The following is a 19,452-nucleotide window of genomic DNA, read 5'->3' as shown; positions in this document are numbered from 1 at the left end:
AAATATTTTAATATTGAATAAACTGATCTCCCAAGATAGGTGGGCAGGATCTTTTGATCTTGAAAAACTCAGGAAGTTCAGACATGGTTAATACTTGGGAAATCAGAAGGAAATTTCAGGGCTGACATAGAGGGGAGGTGTGTGTGGGGGGAGGGGGGAACAGAATAAGCCAATGGCAAAGCATTTCTATAATGTTGCCAAGAATATAATGGATGTCCATGAAGTCAACAGGCATTAATCTCCACTCACAAGACTTCATTTCATTACTGATATGTCAGTTTTACATTGCTTTTTCTTTTTTAAAATTGTATTATTTTTTTATTATAAATTACTTTGGACTTCCTTTCTAGAGATGATACGAACCTATGTTTATACATAATTCAAATTAGTCTAAATAAATCAGCTTTTTCAACTTTATAAAAGTGAGCCTTTTAAGGGATTTTTTTCAGCTACAGGTTGCTTATAGTATGAAGAAATATCCTTGTAATCAAATGTATCACTGACTGTATGTACTGCAATATGTTGATAATCTGATTTATACTCTATATTCATAAGTTTACATTAGAAGTTCCATGTCTAGTCAGATCATGATTTTTCTGCTCAAACTCTTCTTTACATTGTACTCTGAATCCACTGAGTTTTTACAAAAACTCATGTTTCATGGTACTGATAAAAATGGTAATGCCAAAATTACAATTATGTAATATACAAATTTAGAAAATAGAAAATATTTATGAAAATGATCACATGTGTTATATACAGTTCCTTGCAATCATTATATCATAAGACTGGTTGTAGCACTTTTCACACTTTTCATTATATTGAAACCTCTCTGCAGTTGCTGTTGCACACAAATACCTCTCTGTAAAGTCAAGGGGATCCTTAAGTAGTGTAAACCATTACATAGAAGGTTTGCAGTAGATTAAATTAGATATTTATTTATTTATCTTCATCTCTTGTGACTTTGGAATCCAACATTCTGCTTGTCATTTACTTGTTATATTAATCTAACATAAACTATTGCTTCAAAGTGCATGCAACATTTAAATGCTTTAATTTTTAAATGTAATTTATAATTTAGTTATGTTAAAAGATGCAGCAAAACATTTCTGGTTTCCAAAGATACTTTATCTGTATTTTAAATATACCTTTATAAAAAAAAAAAAAGAACAAGCAGAGAAAGGGGAAAAAAGGGAAAAAAATACAAGGCAATGGGTCAAAATAAATATATAATATTTCCACTGAGCAAAAACACTCTGATTTGTGTAAAATAAAAGTTTTACCAATACTGTCTCCTTCCTTGCCAGAAGTTTTTTTCTTGTGAAAGAAAGAAAATTAAAGATAGCTATAGTATAAATCTATCTTTTATTTAATTTATTTAACTCTATAAACTTTTATCATGTACTGAAGTACATAAGACTATTTAAAATAAATTATAAAATATAAAACAACTTCTCTTATAATTACTTACAAATCCAATCTAGTACAAAATAAGGTGGTGCAAATTCAAATCATTGTATTGACATTTTTACCACATAAAAGTAACTTATTTTGATCTCACTTCAGTACAAGTAGTTCATATTTTAACAACTTAGTGCTTTTCCTCAACTGATCTTCTAGGCCTGTGATGGCGAATCTATGGCAAGCGGAGCCATTTGTCCAGGCACGCAAGGCCTGGCCAGCTGACTTTGGCGTTCTTTAGAGGCCATTTTTCATGCTCTGGAGTGCAAAAAACCGGCCCTACAGGCAAACTGGAAATTCGGGAACATACTTCTGATTTGCTCATAGGGCCGGTTTTACCGCTCCGGAGCCTTCAGGAGGCTTCTCTGAAGGCTCCGGAGGGCAAAAAACAACCCTATGAGCAAACCGAAAGTCACTTCCGGGTTGCTCATAGGGCTGGTTTTAACCCTCTGGAGCTTCAGGAGGCTTCCCTGAAGGCTCCAGAGGGCAAAAAACGACCCTACGAGCAAACTGAAAATCACTTCTGGGTTGCTTGTAGGGCTGGTTTTAACCCTCTGGAGCTTCAGGAGGCTTCCCTGAAGGCTCCAGAGGGCAAAAAACGACCCTACGAGCAAACTGAAAATCACTTCTGGGTTGCTTGTAGGGCTGGTTTTAGCCCTCCAGAGGTTCAGGAGGCTTCCCTGAAGGCTCCGGAAGGCAAAAAACGACCCTACGAGCAACCCGAAAGTCACTTCCGGGTTGCTCGTAGGGCTGGTTTTAGCCCTCCAAAGTGTTCAGGAGCCTTCAGGAAGCTTCTTTGAAGCCTCCGGAGGACAAAAAACGACCCTACGAGCAAACTGGAAGTCACTTCCGGGTTGCTTGTAGAGTCCTTTTTTTGCCTCCGGAGCCTTCAGGGAAGCCTCCGGAAGGCCCTTGAAGGCTCTGGAGGAGAAAAACGGCCCTACGGACAAACTGGACGTCACATAGCATTATGGGTGTGGCATGCCCCTTGTGCTCCCCCCGCTTTTTGCACGTAAGCCACAAAAGGTTCGCCATCACTGTTCTAGGCTTACACTTTACATTTGTAAAACAAGGCAGCATCACATTTTGTATGAGAATGTTTATGTAGTGTGCACGTACATTTCTGTATGTTATGGATATTCATAAAATTTATCTTAAAAATAATTTTGAAACATAGCCAAGTTCAACAAGGACTGTCATTCCTAGATTTCCTAAACAATAGGATTTAGTGCAGAAAGCCAACAAACTACAATGGAAGCTGGCAATATTATTCAAATGCCAATTATCTCCTGCAAATAATCATTCATAGTGCAAATGTCCATTCAAAAACAGCCTTCAAACATACAGCTCTACATGCAAAACAGTTCCTTCCAATAGCAAGGTACTGACTTACATAAATACCAATGCATGGGCAGCAACAGGCATGAAGGCTTTTTTCCTCCTGACATAATTTTAATGGTGATAGGGATGAATTGCTTTCATTATGAACAAAACTAGAATACAGCTGAATATTCAAAAATTGTTATTATCAAAATATTTTTCACAATAATGAGAAAAACAAGAGTTTTCCTACTAAATTTAATATGTATACTTTACATCCTGTTACCGTAGATGAATAATTTTAAAACATATCACGTATAAATCATAAAGTTCAAAATATTTACTTTAAACTGTGGCTTTTGCAAAATGTTTGATGTAGGATGCTGACAGTCTTTTTATGAATTGTGGAAGAGATACGATTTTCAAAAAAATATTCAAAAGGTCAAATAGCAACCGTAAAACTAACAAGTCTATATTGACTTCAGAAAGCTTAGAAAAAGATGGGATATAAATCTGACAAAGAAACAAATCTACTTCTATTCAAAATAATGCACTTACTTGGGTTGGTACAAGTACTGGAGGATATGCTAATTTGTGGTGCCTGTACATCCAGAATGAAAAGAGTACAATCACTGCTATTCCCATTATAGGTCCAAGAGAGTAAAGCAAGGTACTAAACAGGGGTGGTTTAGTTGTCACAGGATTGGAAGTAGCTGCAGAGGAAAGAAGTTTTCTTATAATTCAATACTAACACACAATAGATAAGCAATTCTTAAAAATGGAGGACATTTAAGCTATCTATACATTAAAGTTAAAGTTATTAAAGTTATCTATGATACATCTGAAGCTTAAATGTTCAAATTTTAGGTTTGCACTTAAGATCATACTATTTTGCCTATTCTTGTAGGAGATGAGACGACTGAGCTGGAAGGCAGAATTAAATGTATCATCAGTTTGGAATCATTGCACAGCCACAAGAAACCCAAATGAATTCCATCGTCCTTATCTAGCACCAAATTAGCTTTGATTGTTAGTTGACCAGATTCTTGTGTATAGGTAGCAATAATAATCTTATCAGTGCTTGGAATTCGGTGAATGTTTTCAGTTCTTTGCATCTGACAGTTGTAGTCACTGCAATTTATTAATTGTTGTTCTTGGATACAACTATCAGGCAAGGGTTCCCACTCCCCGGGCTGTGGCCCACTACTGGGCCTTGGCCTATTTGAAATTGGGCCATACAAGTGACTGGCTAGAGCACGAAGGCAGCTCAACTTGTCTGAGCGGCACGCCAGTGCGCAACACATGCAAGGGCGCCCATGCATGCTGGCCTGCCATTTGTGTGGCCCAATTTCAAATAGGCAAGTTCCCCTGTTCCCATCCCAGCTGGGCCACCAAGCCACAAAGATTGGGGGACCGGTGATATAGATCAGTGTTTTTCAACCACTGTTCCGCGGCACACTAGTTGCCTGGTGTGCCGTGGGAAAAATAGAAAAGTAATAATAAAAGTAAGGGCTCGCCTCTTGCACACGGGTGTTCCGATCAGATCCGCCTGGCGGGGACGAGAAGCGAGGAGGCAGAAAAAGAAACGAAGGCTAAGGAGCTTCCCCCCGCCTCCTCCCAGCAAAAATCTAACTGGGGAGCCGGGCGGTCAGTAGCAAATTAGCCGATCACGCTGCGTGATCAGCTAATTTGCTACTGCCCGCCGGCTCCCTGATAAGATTTTTGCGGGGGGGGTGGAAGAACTCCTTGCCTCCGTCTCTTTTTCTCCCTCCTCGCTTCTTGGGGCTCCACCAATGGGGGAGCAAGGCCCGCCCAGCGCCAGGCTTTGGGCTAACACAGAGGTCTGCAAAGGTGGCTGTTTTAAGACTGGTGGACTTCAATTCTCAGAATTCTGGGAGTTGAAGTCCACCAGTCTTAAGAGCCAATTTTGCAGATCCCTGCCTGGGCTAATATGATTGATGCCCTTGGTGGACTTCAACTCTCAGAATTCTGGGAGTTGAAGTCCACCAGTCTTAAGAGTCAATTTTGCCCAGGTTGCGCACTGAATAAAGTATTTTATAATTTTTCATATTTCTGTTTACTTACTATTTCATAATAAAGTAATTATAAAATACTTTCTTTGTGTTTATTTGATTCCTATTCAAGAGAATTACCGTATATACTTGAGTATAAGCCGACTCGAGTATAAGCCGAGACCCCTAATTTTACCCCCCAAAACTGGAAAAAGTTATTGACTCGAGTATAAGCCGAGGCTGGGAAATGCAGCAGCTCACGGTAAATTGGAAAATTGGAAGCTTCAGCTATTTCCACAACCACCTAACCAATTTTACCATAATTAAAATTAAATTCCTTTCAGGAGTGCGATGGGACTGTATACACATAAACACGAATAGAAAACCGGTACAGAGGCTCGTGCGGACGGGACGCTCCGGGCAGCCGTCGTTTCATTGGCTCAAGTCTGTGCCATTCCCTTGGAGCTAATTGGAGGAGCTCAAGCGTGGCGAAGATGGAATCCCGGAGGAGGGGTTTCAAAGCAGAAGCACCCCGGGGGTGGGGAATTCATTCTCTCACTGGCCACCTGCAAGCGGGGCGCTCTGCCATGGGCGGAAGAGCGCGCGCGCGCGCTCTTCGGCGCTTGGCAGGACAAGGGAGGCCGGGTGGGGAACGACGGGGAGTTTTTACTTTTCTTTCTTTCCTTACGGCCAGGCTGTCTCTGAAGGGGCTAGAGGTGGGGGGCGGGATTTGCAGCCAAATCGGAAGGAACTGCAGCTGTCAAGAGAAAGCAAATGGGGGCGGTGGCGGAGGAGGGGGGTTGGAAAGCGAGGAGAAACAAAGAACACGGCGAGACATTGCAAGCAAAAAGAAGAGGTGGAGTCTGAAGGGACGCTGCCCCTCACACCCCCTTGGGGAGCCAGGAAGGAAGGACACAGGACAGTTGAGGGACAGACAATGCCAAGCCCCGGCCGCGCTCCCGAGGGAGGGAAAGCGGCGAGCGCGAGGGATGGCGGGCAGAGTTTCCTTGGGGCACTCTAGTTGCGCTCTTGGGGGCTAAACTCCACGTGACGCAAAGCGCGTCACTGTTCGGTTGTTCTTTTTTTTTTTTTCCTTCACTGGAATATAAGCCGAAGTGGATTTTTCAGCCCAAAAAGTGGGCTGAAAAATTCGGCTTATACTCAAGTATATACAGTACTTTATATATAGTCAATATAGGCACAAGTTAAATTTTTTAACATTTTCTAATGGTGGTGTGCCTCGTGATTTTTTTCATGAAACAAGTGTGCCTTTGCCCAAAAAAGGTTGAAAAACACTGATATAGATTATTGTTGGGATATATAAGGTCAAAATTCAGCAACGCTTTTTCCAATCTAATCCAACTTTAGATGGTCCTTGTATTACAACCATGCGTTTAATGACACTTGTGATGGAATGTGCATCTGGAGAAACAATGGAGGGGAATCGTGGTAGCCTAGAGGTTTCACAGCAGTACATTCCGGAGAAGCCCAAATTTAGAGACTGCAAATTCCCAAAATAGATGGAGGTGGATGGTGGGTAATAACTTTTAGAGTAGCCACACCTTAGTACCTCTCAAGATATATCTATTAGATAAGTATAGCTTTAGTTTCTGTCCATTAGATGTAAGCAAATAAAAGATTGGACTTGATTGGATTTCACTGTGTGGTCTTTGGGCTTGGGTCTGACAGATTCAAAATTATGATAAACTCAGAAAAAAATGACTTATCACCTATCCTTAAAGATCACCACACCACCTCTGGAGTTATATGGTCGCTATTTTGGTGCTTGGCAACCAGCTCAAATTTATGATGATTTCAGCATCTTGCAGTCATATGATCACGACCTCTGGTTTCCAACAAGCAAAGTCAATTGTGAAAGAGATTCACTTAAGAACTGTGTGATTTGCTTAACAAACATGTGATTTGTTTAATGATAGTGGTGATGCCCTTAACAATTGTGGTAAAAATAGTTGTGAAGTTGGTTCAGTCCAGTCATGTGATGCCTTGATTTATGATCAGACCTACCTTCAATGGAAATTCTGATACCAAGTGTGGTTGTAAGTCAAGGACTACCTGTATTGTTTAGTATTGTATCTAACCAAGCTGCTGTGTCCAGGTCCCTTACTATGTTTCCTATGTACAATTATTGTCATCCAATGAGGATAACAGAAAAATATATGTTATCTATAAGCAATATTCAATATTTAATATATGTTTAAAATTATAAACAAATTTCTCTGCAGGACTCTTTTTAGGAAGAGTTATATTACATACGTTGTGTGACCTCCATCTCTGGATAGTAGAAAAAATGTTCATTGCACATGTTGCCCTCACAGCAGCAGAAAAACACTTCAGGGCTATCTTTCTTTTCTATACAGTCAGTTCTGAAAGAGATTAAAATCAGTTAAATATTAAAATGGTAGAATTATATTTTAAAAATCCAGAAAAAATTGCTAGGAGTAAATTAATATAGAATTTAAAAGGCTGGCCTTCTGGAATCTACATTTGAATATCTGAGTAATTATAATTTTGTGCAAAAGTACATCAAAGTTTCATTTGGCTTCCATAAAAGGGAATAATAGAAAAGGTACTACATAAACAGCAGCACAAATCACATTGTATCAAAAGAATGATACCAGCAGACTGCATATTACTTCTTATAAAGTGGTTGCTAATCATGCTAATCTGAAGCATCTCTTAAAATAACAGTACAAATCTTCTTCACATCTAACATGTGAGCTTCTTGCTTTTCACTTTGAGAAAAGACCAAGAAATTGGTAGAAAAAAATATAGAAATGACTGGCGCTTCAGCTCACTCCCAATTTAAATTATGAGTTCAAGTAGCATTTCAGCCTAAATTTAATACTATACTGCATTAGCTGCAACCAATTAGATCAGTTATGCAGGGACCATCTCACCAGTCAGATCTGTGGATCCGAACAATTTTCTCCGCAACAGATTAACTCAGCACTATTTTGTTCTGATTTGATTACCAAATCAAAACCAGATTTGGAAAAATGGACCCTTACCCTGTTTTACTTATTATCTGGGAAAAAAAACATCCTCCAATGTGGTTTTGACTATGATTTATCAACGAAGTCTCACAAAATGTACATAAAACTAACTAGATAATTTCTACACAGAAGAATGAACAAACAAATCTGGCATTAAAACAGAAATAACTAAAAAGTAATATGGCAATACCCCCAACAATGAAGGATCATTCTATCACTTACCTTAAGGAATTTGTTTGGAATTTTACCTTGTATAAATTTTGCATAATAGCCTATGCCAGTGATGGCGAACCTATGGCATGTGTGCCACAGGTGGCACGCGGAGCCATTTGTCAGGGCATACGCGCGCTGGCCAGCTGAGTTCACCGTTTTTTGAGTTTGGCCAGCTGAGTTCACCGTTTTAAGCCTTTGGAACGCTTAAAACGACCCTCCGAAATGACTTCCGGTTTGCTCGGAGGGTCGTTTTGAGCCCTCCGAAGGCGTCAGGGAAGCCTCCGGATGATCCCTGAAGCCTCCGGAGGGCCTCTGGGGGGGGGAGGCTCTTTTCGCCCTCCCCAAGCTCCTATAAAGCCTCTGGAGCCTGGGGAGGGCGAAAAAAGCATGTAAAAATGGGGGGGATCGCGCCTGTTGTCCGCGCATGAGCACTGGGGGGGGTGTCCCACATTGCATTATGGGTGGGGCACGCCTGCACACGACCCCCCTGCGCTCCCCCCACTTGTGGCACGTGAGCCAAAAAAGGTTCGCCATCGCTGGCCTATGCTTATGCAACTCATCAAATGTCTATACTTTTGAAACAGATTAAACTTTACAAAACAGAAAATATATGAAAATAGTCGTGTTTGCTTGCCTGTCATAACAATTAATATCATCCAACCAGCAACCCTTTTTCACAACTTCAATAGATCCAGAGATATTCTTCCATGTTGCAAAGCAGTGTCTTCTTTTATCTTTGTCACCATAGCACAGTTCAATGCCACTACGATTTGTCTTATCATTTTCCCAATTAGCATTGTAGAAGATGCATTCCTGTGTTTCTGATCTGCCTAGTATGGCACCTACAAGGAATTGATTTTTAAGAATTAAATTCTAGGTAACCTTGGAAAAAGAATTAGATACTAAGAACAAAGCTGTATTTAAAATGTCTTGCAATCTTTATTACATAAATATTATGTCTGCATTTCAGTCTGGCAATACAATCCTTATTTTTTCTTAAGCCAGAATAATAGTTGCTTTTATTTACAATTTTTAATTTAGTAATGCAATTTTTTTGGATGTCAAAAACTCATTTTTTTCCTGATATTCACAGCAAAGGTATCTGTAATAATTTCCCTCTTAAGAAACAAGTAAAGTACAATTCTATCTCTGAGTACTTGTCATTTGCCAATCTAGTGAAATCTCTTTGCTATAAAGGATGTTATTTCATTTTGGTGGAAGAATATGATTTTATTCAGAAATATTACCTCTTAATTTTCCTGTAAGATATTGAGGAACACACACTATATTTCTTGTCCTCTGAAATTCTAGCATAAAATCAATGAACATCTATAAATGCAGGCATAAGCTTAAAATAGTTGGCAGCTCTTTAATACTGAATCTAAACTATGATATTATGTCCAATAATCTGTATTAAATCTTTCTATGTTTCTATCTTCTATCTGTCTTTACATTTTTCATTAAAGCATGTTTGCCTATGGCTATGTTAGAATCAAAATATGTTTCAGATACTCCATTTAAGTTTCTAGCCATCAATTTTCTTTCATTTCAGGCAGGCAGGAGGGTGAAACAGCTAATCTCGCTTACAACCTTTACATATGTAGGGACAATATCTGATAAATACAGACTGTCAATTTATCTGAATTCATATTTTCCTTTGAAAGTCATTTAAGCGTGTTTGACTAGACTTCATACTTCTAACATAACATGTCATTAGCACACTGTATTTCATACCCATAGAGAATTACTGCAGGCATATTGTGATTCTGCTAGAGAAAGGAAGAGAAGGAGTAGATAAGATGAAGAAACAAAAACAAGACACAAATTAAGCAGGTGCAAGTGATTTATTTTCTATTTAATAAAACCCACAAAATGTAGATCTGCTGCAAATGGGAATAATGAAATTTTATTGGTAAAACCTAATTAAGTGATACAATCTATATTTAAATTACTAGCAAAGGTTCTAATTTCAATCCTAAATGTGTTTTTAAAAATTATTACAATCCTTATATTTGAAGACTCAACTACATTAATTTTTTTTGCAATTAAGGAAAAGTAATTTATAAACTGAATTTCTGAAAATTTGCACCGATTTCAGTGGAACTTAGTCATAGCAAGAGTCATTTCCACATTTTGGTTTGGTATGGACTTTTAAACAGCTGACACTGTGTCTCCAGAATTTTTTTAAAATTTTAATATAAACCTGACCAAAGTAAACCAAAAGTGGAAAAATGGACTAATGTGGGCTGAATATTTGTATTATTCATTGGATTTTGAGGTACTCAACTACATATGGCTTAATTTTTAAATACATGTTTTTAAAAAAGGAACATGGCTACCCAGTCAAAAACATAAAAATAAAACAAACCAAAACTGTATGACATGTAAACACACATGTAAGTTTATGAAAATATACATGTCCTTCCCTTTTTTTCCAACAGGAAGAGCAAATGAAACATGGAAATGTAGTACAATTAATTAATTACCAATTAAACACAATTACAATTAATTACTAATTAAAAAGGAACAAAAGAAAAAAAATTATGCTAGTGACAAGATTTCTCAACAGTGTTAGTTATACATTAACTTGTAGTGATTGGCATATGTGAGATTGATTGGGGTAGATTGTAGGGATGATAGTGAAATATAATTTTATCATATTTTATTTATCTATATGTTAAATTATTGTATTTTATTCCAATATCATTTAAAACTCTATTTTATTTCATTTTAAATTGTTTTTATCAGATTTTAGTAATAATTTGTGTCTGGAACTCTGCAGTTTGATATGGCCCAAGGGCTAATAAATAAAGTAAACTATCTTGTAATGCAGGGATGGAGAACCTTTTTGTTGTTGTGTGCCAAAAATGCAGGAGGGACGCATGCATACTGGCACCCATAATACAAAGTGCGGCCCCACATGCGCATGCCCTCACAACCCCTCCACGCTTCTCCTCCCCACGCGCGCCACATTGCTCGTCTCCAAACTGAGCTTGGTATTTCCTCTAAGGGGGGTGGGTGGGTTGTGAGGCCATTTTCGCCCTCCCAAAGCTCCAGGAAAGCCTCTGGAGCCAGGGAAGGGCAAAAAAAGGGAAAACAGATTTACTTAACAACCATGTTACTAACTTAATAACTGCAGTGATTCACTTCACAACTGTGGCAAGAAAGGTCATAAAAAAAGGGACAACATTCACTCAACAAACATCTCACTTAACAACAAAAATGTTGGGCTCAATTGTGATCATAAGTCAAGGACTACCTGTATTCTCTGTATCTAATAGAAGCTGCCACATTCTGTTTAGGTGCAATTTCCAAGTCATCATTTAGGACACCTTCATTTAGTATACCTTACAGAAATATATAAAGCAAGTTTCCACAACATGAACTACTGTAGCTAGATTATCCTTTAGTAATAACCACCCTGAAATTCAACTCCTTATTATCCAGTTAAAGGTAGCCCTTGACCTATGACCAAAATTGGGACAGAAAAATTCATTGTTAAGTGAGGTGAGTATTCAGTAAGGCATCACATGACTTCAACAAATTATATGAACTTTCTGCCATAATCTTTAAATGAATCACCATGGTCATTAAGGGAGACATCATGTAATCACAATTTGTGACCTTTCCTGCTGGTTTCCCCATATTGACTTTATTTGTTGGAAGCTGGCTGGGAAGGTTGCAAATTGTCATCACATGACTGCAAGATGGCTGCAGCGGTTCTAAATATGAGCTGTTGCTAAGTGCCCAAATCATGATCAGGTGACCACAGGTGTGCTAGGACAGCCAGACCTTTGAGGTTCTATATTTTTTCAGTGCCAAGGCAACCTTGAACAAATGGTTATTAGTTGAGAAGTATCTATAGTGTCACTCAAAACTATTAAAAATCTCTGCATCCATGGATCTAAATCACATCTTTTTTTACTTTTGTATTTTATGAACACTATTATCTCATCTATTTCTCATGAATCTTGCATCCTGTTTACCTACTCCCCAGAGGGAAGGGGGTAGTTCTTTGTTTTGTCATTCCAAGAATGTAAATATAGATTAATGAAGAAAGCATGGGATTTGTCATCATTTAATTTTTTTAAAAAAAAATTGAAAGGATAGTTTACAGAATTAAGAAAGTTCATATTTATTCAAGATCCTTGAAGAATGACATATTTCAAATAAATTACTTTTAGTATAACAGATGAGCAGCTTTATATTTCTTAACAGGTTACAACCTAATACTCTCCCCCCTTCCATCCCTAGCAAAAAAAAAAACACCTGTCAATGTTATTTTTAAATGCTTTTTAAGCACCTTAATTATTCATGGTTTTCCTCCATGGTTATATTTTATTGTTGTAGGTCATGTATAACTATACATATAAGTAAATTATATATGCAAATATTGATTTTCTGCCCCTGAGTTTTTTACTTTCAAGTCCCAGTCTCATTACTTGTGTTTGCTTATTTTTCCCAGAAAACCAGTTTTTATATGCATTTCCCCAAATATTGGTTATCTGTTTCATGACCTTTTAAAATTGATGTCCATTTCTAACAAAATGGATTTTAAAAGCAAGCAAAATAATATAGCATGCTGTATACTACTTCACAAAAATTTAAATCATTTTCATAACTCATTTTGTTTAGCTCTTTTGTTCCAATTGTGCAAATATTGCATGACCAACAAATTAAATAAAACGCTAAGTACATTTCAAAGAAAGTTGGGGATTTACAAGAAGAAAGTCCTGCTACATTGGATAAAAGCTAAAATATTTGCTTGTTATTCTAATATTTAAAAAGAGAAAATATTTAGTATCATTAGATACTTTAATGATATATAAATTTTTCAATTGCTTTCTTCAATCTTATAATGTAAAACTGAAAGCTTTTTTTAAAAAAATGATGCTTATTCATAATAGTAATATTCTGTCTCTATTTTGGACCTTCAGAGATTCATCTATCTTCCTTCTCTCTGAATGCCTATTCAGCAATTTAAAAGAGAATGCTGAATGTCACAACTCTCTGTTATCAGAATGAAATATGAGCAATCTATTCCCAATATTCCTTCAAGTGTCATTATTTTCCCCCAGCAAGTTCTTAAAAACCTTAAAGGAAATTTTGAGTCTGTGCCAAGAATTGCATGAGGAAGAACTAGCATTTACAGATCATAGTTCTAATGGAGTATTTAGTACATAAGATGTAATTCCTTGTTCCGAAGGAAATCCAAAGTAAAAAGGCTGTTGTCTTACCTGAATGGCAGTTCTCTGTGCACTGCGGGAGAATCCGAAGCATGGGTTTAACTTCTGTCTGTCTGCTTGAGGACTGAGTTAGAAGATTTTTGGCTATGCCTCCTTGGCTCCTCTACTTTCAGTTTCTTAACGAAGACGTAGACCAGAAAAAGAGTTATCAAATCTTCCATATCTTGACCCTTGGACACTGGAAGCAGACCCCTTTTCTTTGGGCGGGGTTGGATTCTCCCACAGTGCACAGAGAACTACCATTCAGGTAAGACAACAGTCTTTCTCCTGTGCACTGCTTGGAGAATCCAAAGCAAGGAATATACCCAAGCTAAGAGTCTCAAAGGCGGGTGACAGGCTGGTCCAAGGTCCCTTCCGCAGAATGAACAGTCTGAAGCACCCTTCATCCAAATGACGCCTCAGCTGAGGCTAATGAGTCCAGGTTGTAATGTTGGACAAATGGTGAAGGTGAGGACCAACTCAGCCCTCAACAAATCTCTTCCACTGATGCTTGCATGGCGCAAGCCGTGGTAGGTGCTGCACTTCTTATGGAGTGAGCTGTAATGCGACTAGGTACCCTTCTGGCACAGGGGAAAGACAAGCAGCAAAGAAAGAAGAAAAAGCAGCTTTTTTCCCTCAAGGTGGCTGCTCTGTTTCCCCCCCTCCTGCTGGCACAGAGGATCCTGCCTGGTTGCTGCAATCCAAAGGGAAATGAGGAAGAGAGTATCTGCATGAGGGAAAGACAAGCGGCAAGGAAATAAGAAAAGCAGCTTTTTCCCCTCAAGATGGCTGCTGTTGCCCTTTTCTCCATTTCAGCACCACTCCATGGAGCCTGCCCCACCCACTATCGCCCAGGTCCTCGCTTCTCCCAAGCATTTCTTTGCCTATTTAATTTCCCCTCCATAGCATTTTTCCATCGTGTTTCTTGCCGTTTTGGATAGGAAAACAAAGTTTGTGGGACTAAAAAAAAACAACCCTTCAATCAATTCCAACTTTGCGAGATCTCTCCCCCCCCCCCAAAGTTGTAATTGATTGATTGAAGGTTTTTTTTAGTCCCACAAACTTTGTTTCTCTGCACACGATGGCAAGAAACGCGATGGAACTGGAAATCAGGTAGGCAAAGAAATGCTTGGGAGAAGCGAGGACCTGGGCGATGATGGGTGGGGTAACCTCGATGGCGTAGCACTGAAATGGAGAAAGAACGTTGGTCTTACCTGAACGTTTTTTTCTGGAGAGTGGAGGGAGGGGTCACTGAAGGGTTATTACAGCCTGATTGGTCCATTTGACTGAGAGAAAACTTCTTAGCCTTCGGCTTCTCCCGTTGGCTCCCAGTTTCCGCGATGTCACGGTCAGCGTCTGCATGATGTAAGAAGACAAGGGAAAGCCGCCCAGGGCCACCCGATCCTACCCCTCCCGGACCCTGTCCATCTACCTAGGGCGGGAAAGTGACCCCTCCCTCCACTCTCCAGAAAAAAACGTTCAGGTAAGACCAACGTTTTTTTTCCAGTAGAGTGGAGGGAGGGGTCACTGAAGGGACATACCCACGCTACGTCCCAGGGAGGGAAGACTGGGTCCCAGGGGGAGGATCAGCCACCACCCTCTGGAGAACCCTCCGCCCGAAGGACGCCTCACCCGAGGCATAAGTATCCAGGCGATAGTGTCTTATGAAGGGAGTGGGTGAGGCCCAGGTGGCCGCGCGACAGATGTCCTCGAAAGGCGCCCTTGTGGCCCAGGCCGCTGAGGAGGCTGCACTACGAGTGGAGTGAGCTGTGATCCCCGAAGGGGGGGATTTTCCCGAGGCTCCGTAAGCCTCAACAATGGCCAACCTGATCCACCTCCCAATAGTTGAAGACGAGACCTTTTTACCTAGGGAACTCGGATGGAACGAGACAAACAGTGCCTCGGTCCTACGAATGCCCTCCGTCCGTCTCAGATAAATACGGAGGGCCCTGCGTACATCCAACCGATGCCACGCCTGTTCTCTCTCCCTTGTTGGATTGGGGCAAAAATTTGGTAGGACAATTTCCTGGGCCCTATGAAACAGAGTGTTAACCTTCGGGATGAACGAAGGATCCAAACGCAGGACCACCCTGTCCTGATGGATCATGCAAAGGTCACTTCTAACAGAAAGGGCCCCCAATTCAGAAATACGCCTGGCCGATGTAATGGCCACTAAAAATACTACCTTAAGGGAGAGGAGACGCATGTGGACCGACTTGAGCGGTTCAAAGGGAGAACCCGTCAATGCCTTCAGGACGAGGGTAAGATCCCATGTAGGGAACCTATGAACGGGGGGCGGACGGATGTTGGCCGCCCCTTTAAGGAATCTCTTCACCAATGGTGCGCGCGAGAGGGTGGAGGAGTCCTCTCCTCCCAAAATAGTCGATAGGGCCGCTACCTGTCGCCTAAGTGTACTATGGGACAACCCGTCCTCTAGCCCTTTTTGGAGAAACTCTAAAACGTCTGGGACCGTGGCCCTAGCTGGATCCACCCCCCTGGGGCTACACCACTTAGCGAAAGCCGACCAGGTGGCGTTGTAGATTCTAATTGTGGACGGTCTCCTAGCTGCCTCCAAGGTAGCTATGACCCCTGACGACAACTTCCTCCCCTTCAGTAATCCCCTTTCAAGAGCCACGCGGTCAGATGCAGCCACTGCGGCTCTGGGTGAAGTAAGACCCCCTGACACAGGACGACCTCCTCTGGTGGAATCCTCCAGGGGTCTGTGACTGAGAGCTGGACCAGGTCTGTGAACCATGGTCTCCTCGGCCAATATGGGGCTAATAGAATGACGTGAGCCCTCTCTGAGACTACCTTCCGAATGGTTCTGGGAATGAGGGGAAGGGGGGGAAAGGCGTAGAGAAGACCCGGAGGCCACCGGGACCTGAGAGCATCCGCTCCTTCTGCTGCTGGAGTCTTGAATCGGGTGAAATATCTCGGCAGTTGTGCGTTGCCGGGGGAGGCAAACAGGTCTACAAGGGGGTTGCCGAATCTGAGGCAAATCTTCCGAAACAACTGGGCCCAGCTGCCACTCGCCGTTGTCCAGAGTCGCTCGGCTCAACCAGTCTGCCTGGTGGTTGGACTCCCCCGATATATGTTCTGCCGAAATTGAGGCCAGGTGTCTCTCCGCCCATAGGCCTAATGTCTGCGCCTCCCGCCACAGGGCTCGGGAGTGAGTCCCCCCTTGACGGTTGACATGAGCTTTCGTCGCCACATTGTCCGTAAGCAGGAGGACGTGTCGCCCCTGCAGCTGGCGGTGGAAAGTCCGGAGGGCCAGTCTCGCGGCCTTGAGCTCGAGCCAATTTATATTGTGCCTGAGGTCCGAGGCAGTCCAACGTCCCTGGGCCATGTCGGACCCCATCACGGCCCCCCAGCCGTAAAGGCTCGCGTCCGTCGTGACTTGTACTCTCTCTGGCTCCCAAATTGAGCCCCCCTGTTGCAATGCCGGGGACATCCACCACTTGAGCGAGCATCTCACTTCCGGCGTTAAGCGAAACGGTCGCAGAGAGTTGCTCAACATTTTCCTTTGGGCTGGTATCAAGGCCCACTGGAGGGGACGCAGATGTAGACGGGCCCAGGGGACTATCCTTATACAGGATACCTTCTTCCCCAGGAGTCGGGATAAGGTCAGGGTGGAAATGGACCTTTTTGTCCTGATGGACGTGATCAACTGTCTCAGACTGACCAGACGGTCTGGGGATAGGCGAACCCTCCCTGACTGGGAATCGATTACTGTCCCTAGATGCAGAATCTGTCTGGATGGGGATAGGTGACTCTTGGGAAAGTTTACTGAGAAACCTAGTGTCTGGAGCCATTGGATGGTCAGCTGGAGGTCTGCCCTGGCTCTGGGGAGGGACCCTGCCTGCACCAGGAAGTCGTCCAAGTAGCACTGGAGCCTCACCGGGATGGATCTCAGGTAAGCAGCCAGTGCCGCCAGGACCTTGGTGAACGTCCGAGGGGCCGAGGCCAGGCCGAATGGGAGGGCCCGGTACTGATAGTGTTGGCCTTTGTGGGAGAATCGCAGGAATTGACGGTGAGCCCGGAAGATGGGGATATGAAGATAGGCCTCCGTCAAATCTACCGAGGCCATGTAATCCCCCTTTCGAATGCCCTGCAGGATAGACTTTAGGGAGGCCATCTTTTAGCGCCTGTAAACTAGATACTGATTCAGGCGCTTCAGGTCGAGAATCGCCCTCCAACCCCCCGAGGCCTTCGGGACTACAAAGAGGTTTGAATAGTAGCCCCGCCCCTTCTCCGGCTCCGGAATGACCTCCACCGCTCTGATTTCTAGAAGGTGTGAGACGGCGAGGTCCATGAGACGACGGCGTTCCGGATCCCGGGATGGGGAAAACACTCTGAAGCATCTCGGAGGGTAGGAGAGGAACTCCAGTCTTAGGCCGTGGCGGACGGTTGCTCGGACCCACCCGTCTGATGTGATCTGGTCCCACTTGTCCGCATACAGTGCCAGACGGCCGCCTATGGGATGACTAGGGTTCGAGTCATTTCCCTCTGCGGAAGGGGCGCCCCCCCCCGCGAAAGGGCCGTTTGGATTGGGACTGGTACCTGGAGCGTTCTTGAAAATTCTGCCTGTTGTATTGCCTATCCTGTCTGTACTGCTGGAAACGGGGCTCCTGGTCCTTGTCATAATTCCTGAAGGAAGGCCTGCGATACGGGTGACTGCGTGTTTCGGCCTTCTTGGTGGAGGTGGGCATCACCTTTTTCTTGTCTTTATTCTCCACCAAAATTGGATCTAGAGCAGATCCAAACAGATTGGGACCCGCAAAGAGGGCAGCTATTAAATCCCATTTGGCTTTATTATCGATCTGCCAATTTCTAAGCCAAAGGAGCCGGCGTGCGGCCACAGAGGTAGCTAAGGCGCTGGAGCCGAATCGCATAGCATCCAGGGTTGCATCGGCCGAATACTGGCAGGCCGCCATAATCTTAGTTAAATCCTGATGGATGCGATCGTCCTGGATCGGGATACGATCCTGGAGTTGGCGGAGCCACATAACGGTTGTGCGATTAAAATACGGGGGGGCGGCCGCCGCCCGCATTGCCCATGCGGAAGCCTTGTAATTTTTCCGCAAGGTGAGCTCCGCCCGTTTATCCTCCGGCTTAAGCTTATCTGCCGCATCCCCCGAGACCACCGGGGATGAGACCAGGGCAGCTATCGGTTGATCTATGGCCGGCAATTGGATGGCCTGTAGGAAGGCCTTCTCCATGTTATAAGCCCGCCTGTCATTGCTGCCAGGGGGAGAAAAATTCGAAGGTCTCGCCCACTGACTGGTGGCCACCTCCAAGAACAGAGGAGGGGCAGGGATCTCTTCTTTATTGGTGGCCGTGTTTGAGAACATTACCATATCCGGATCTCTGGGCGGGGGCACTGTGGGGTCCCCCGTGCCCACCTTGGTGGTTCTCCTAGCCTTTTTCAGTAAGGGCTTAAACATGGCCTGGATGAATAAGTTGGAAGAGGAGGGCTGATCAGTGGCCGCATCCTCTTCCTCAGAGAAACCCCAGTCGTCTTGGCGACGGGCCTCCCCCCTAGAGGAGACCTCGCTCATGAGGGAGGGAGAAGAAGCCCTAGACCCTACCCTGCTGAATGGTGTAATCCTGCTATGCCGGGAAGGTCTGTCTCTTTGAGCTATTCCCCTGGAAATGGCTGCAGAGATTAATCGTTTTAGATTTTCAGGGAGGTGTTCTAGATCCTCCTCGTCATAATCAGAATCATAGTCATGGGGGATCGAATCCCTGTGGGACCTCCTACCCCGGGAGGGGCCTGCAGAGGGGCCCTCTAAATGATCATTTCTATCTAAGCCCCCTGTCCCAGGGGAAGTTGGGGGTGGGGGTGAGGCCCCCCATCCTTCACTCCTAACTGATCTGGATGAAGAGGAAGAGGGAGAAGAAGGGCTGAACCCCCTGTTGACAGAAGGGGAATGACTAGGAGCCTCAGGTCTGGGGGATCTAGATCTAGGTCTGGGATCCTTGGCCTTCTTCTTTTCTGCCCTCTCAATGGCTTTCTCAATTGCCCTGGAACGCCTAAGCTCGTCCCTTTGTAGGGCTCTGGAGGGGCGATCCTCCGCAGAAGGCCTAGAAACACGAGGCCTGGCTGGGGCAGTGGGGCCTGACTTATCTTCTTGGGCCTGAGGAGTCGCAGTTTGAGCGGCCTCGGATCTCGCTGCCATCGCCCCACTCACGTGCCTTGATGAAATA

At 43.1% G+C, this 19,452-nt stretch overlaps 1 protein-coding gene across 1 annotated transcript in view; it reads right to left on the bottom strand.

The window, feature by feature from the left end:
• Nucleotides 1–19,452, bottom strand: part of ACVR2A (activin A receptor type 2A) — a 55,512-nt gene that overhangs the window by 19,567 nt on the left and 16,493 nt on the right. The window contains exons 2-4 of the mRNA XM_081937987.1: nt 8,655–8,862; nt 7,068–7,177; nt 3,340–3,494 (exon numbers count right to left, since the gene is read on the bottom strand). Of these exons, the coding sequence (XP_081794113.1) occupies nt 3,340–3,494; nt 7,068–7,177; nt 8,655–8,862 (473 nt within the window). The remainder of the gene's footprint in view (nt 1–3,339; nt 3,495–7,067; nt 7,178–8,654; nt 8,863–19,452) is intronic.

This window comes from Natrix helvetica, assembly GCF_964273705.1.
Source record: "Natrix helvetica genome assembly, chromosome: 1".
Classification (NCBI taxonomy): domain Eukaryota; kingdom Metazoa; phylum Chordata; class Lepidosauria; order Squamata; family Natricidae; genus Natrix; species Natrix helvetica.
This window is presented reverse-complemented; position numbering and strand designations above follow the sequence as displayed.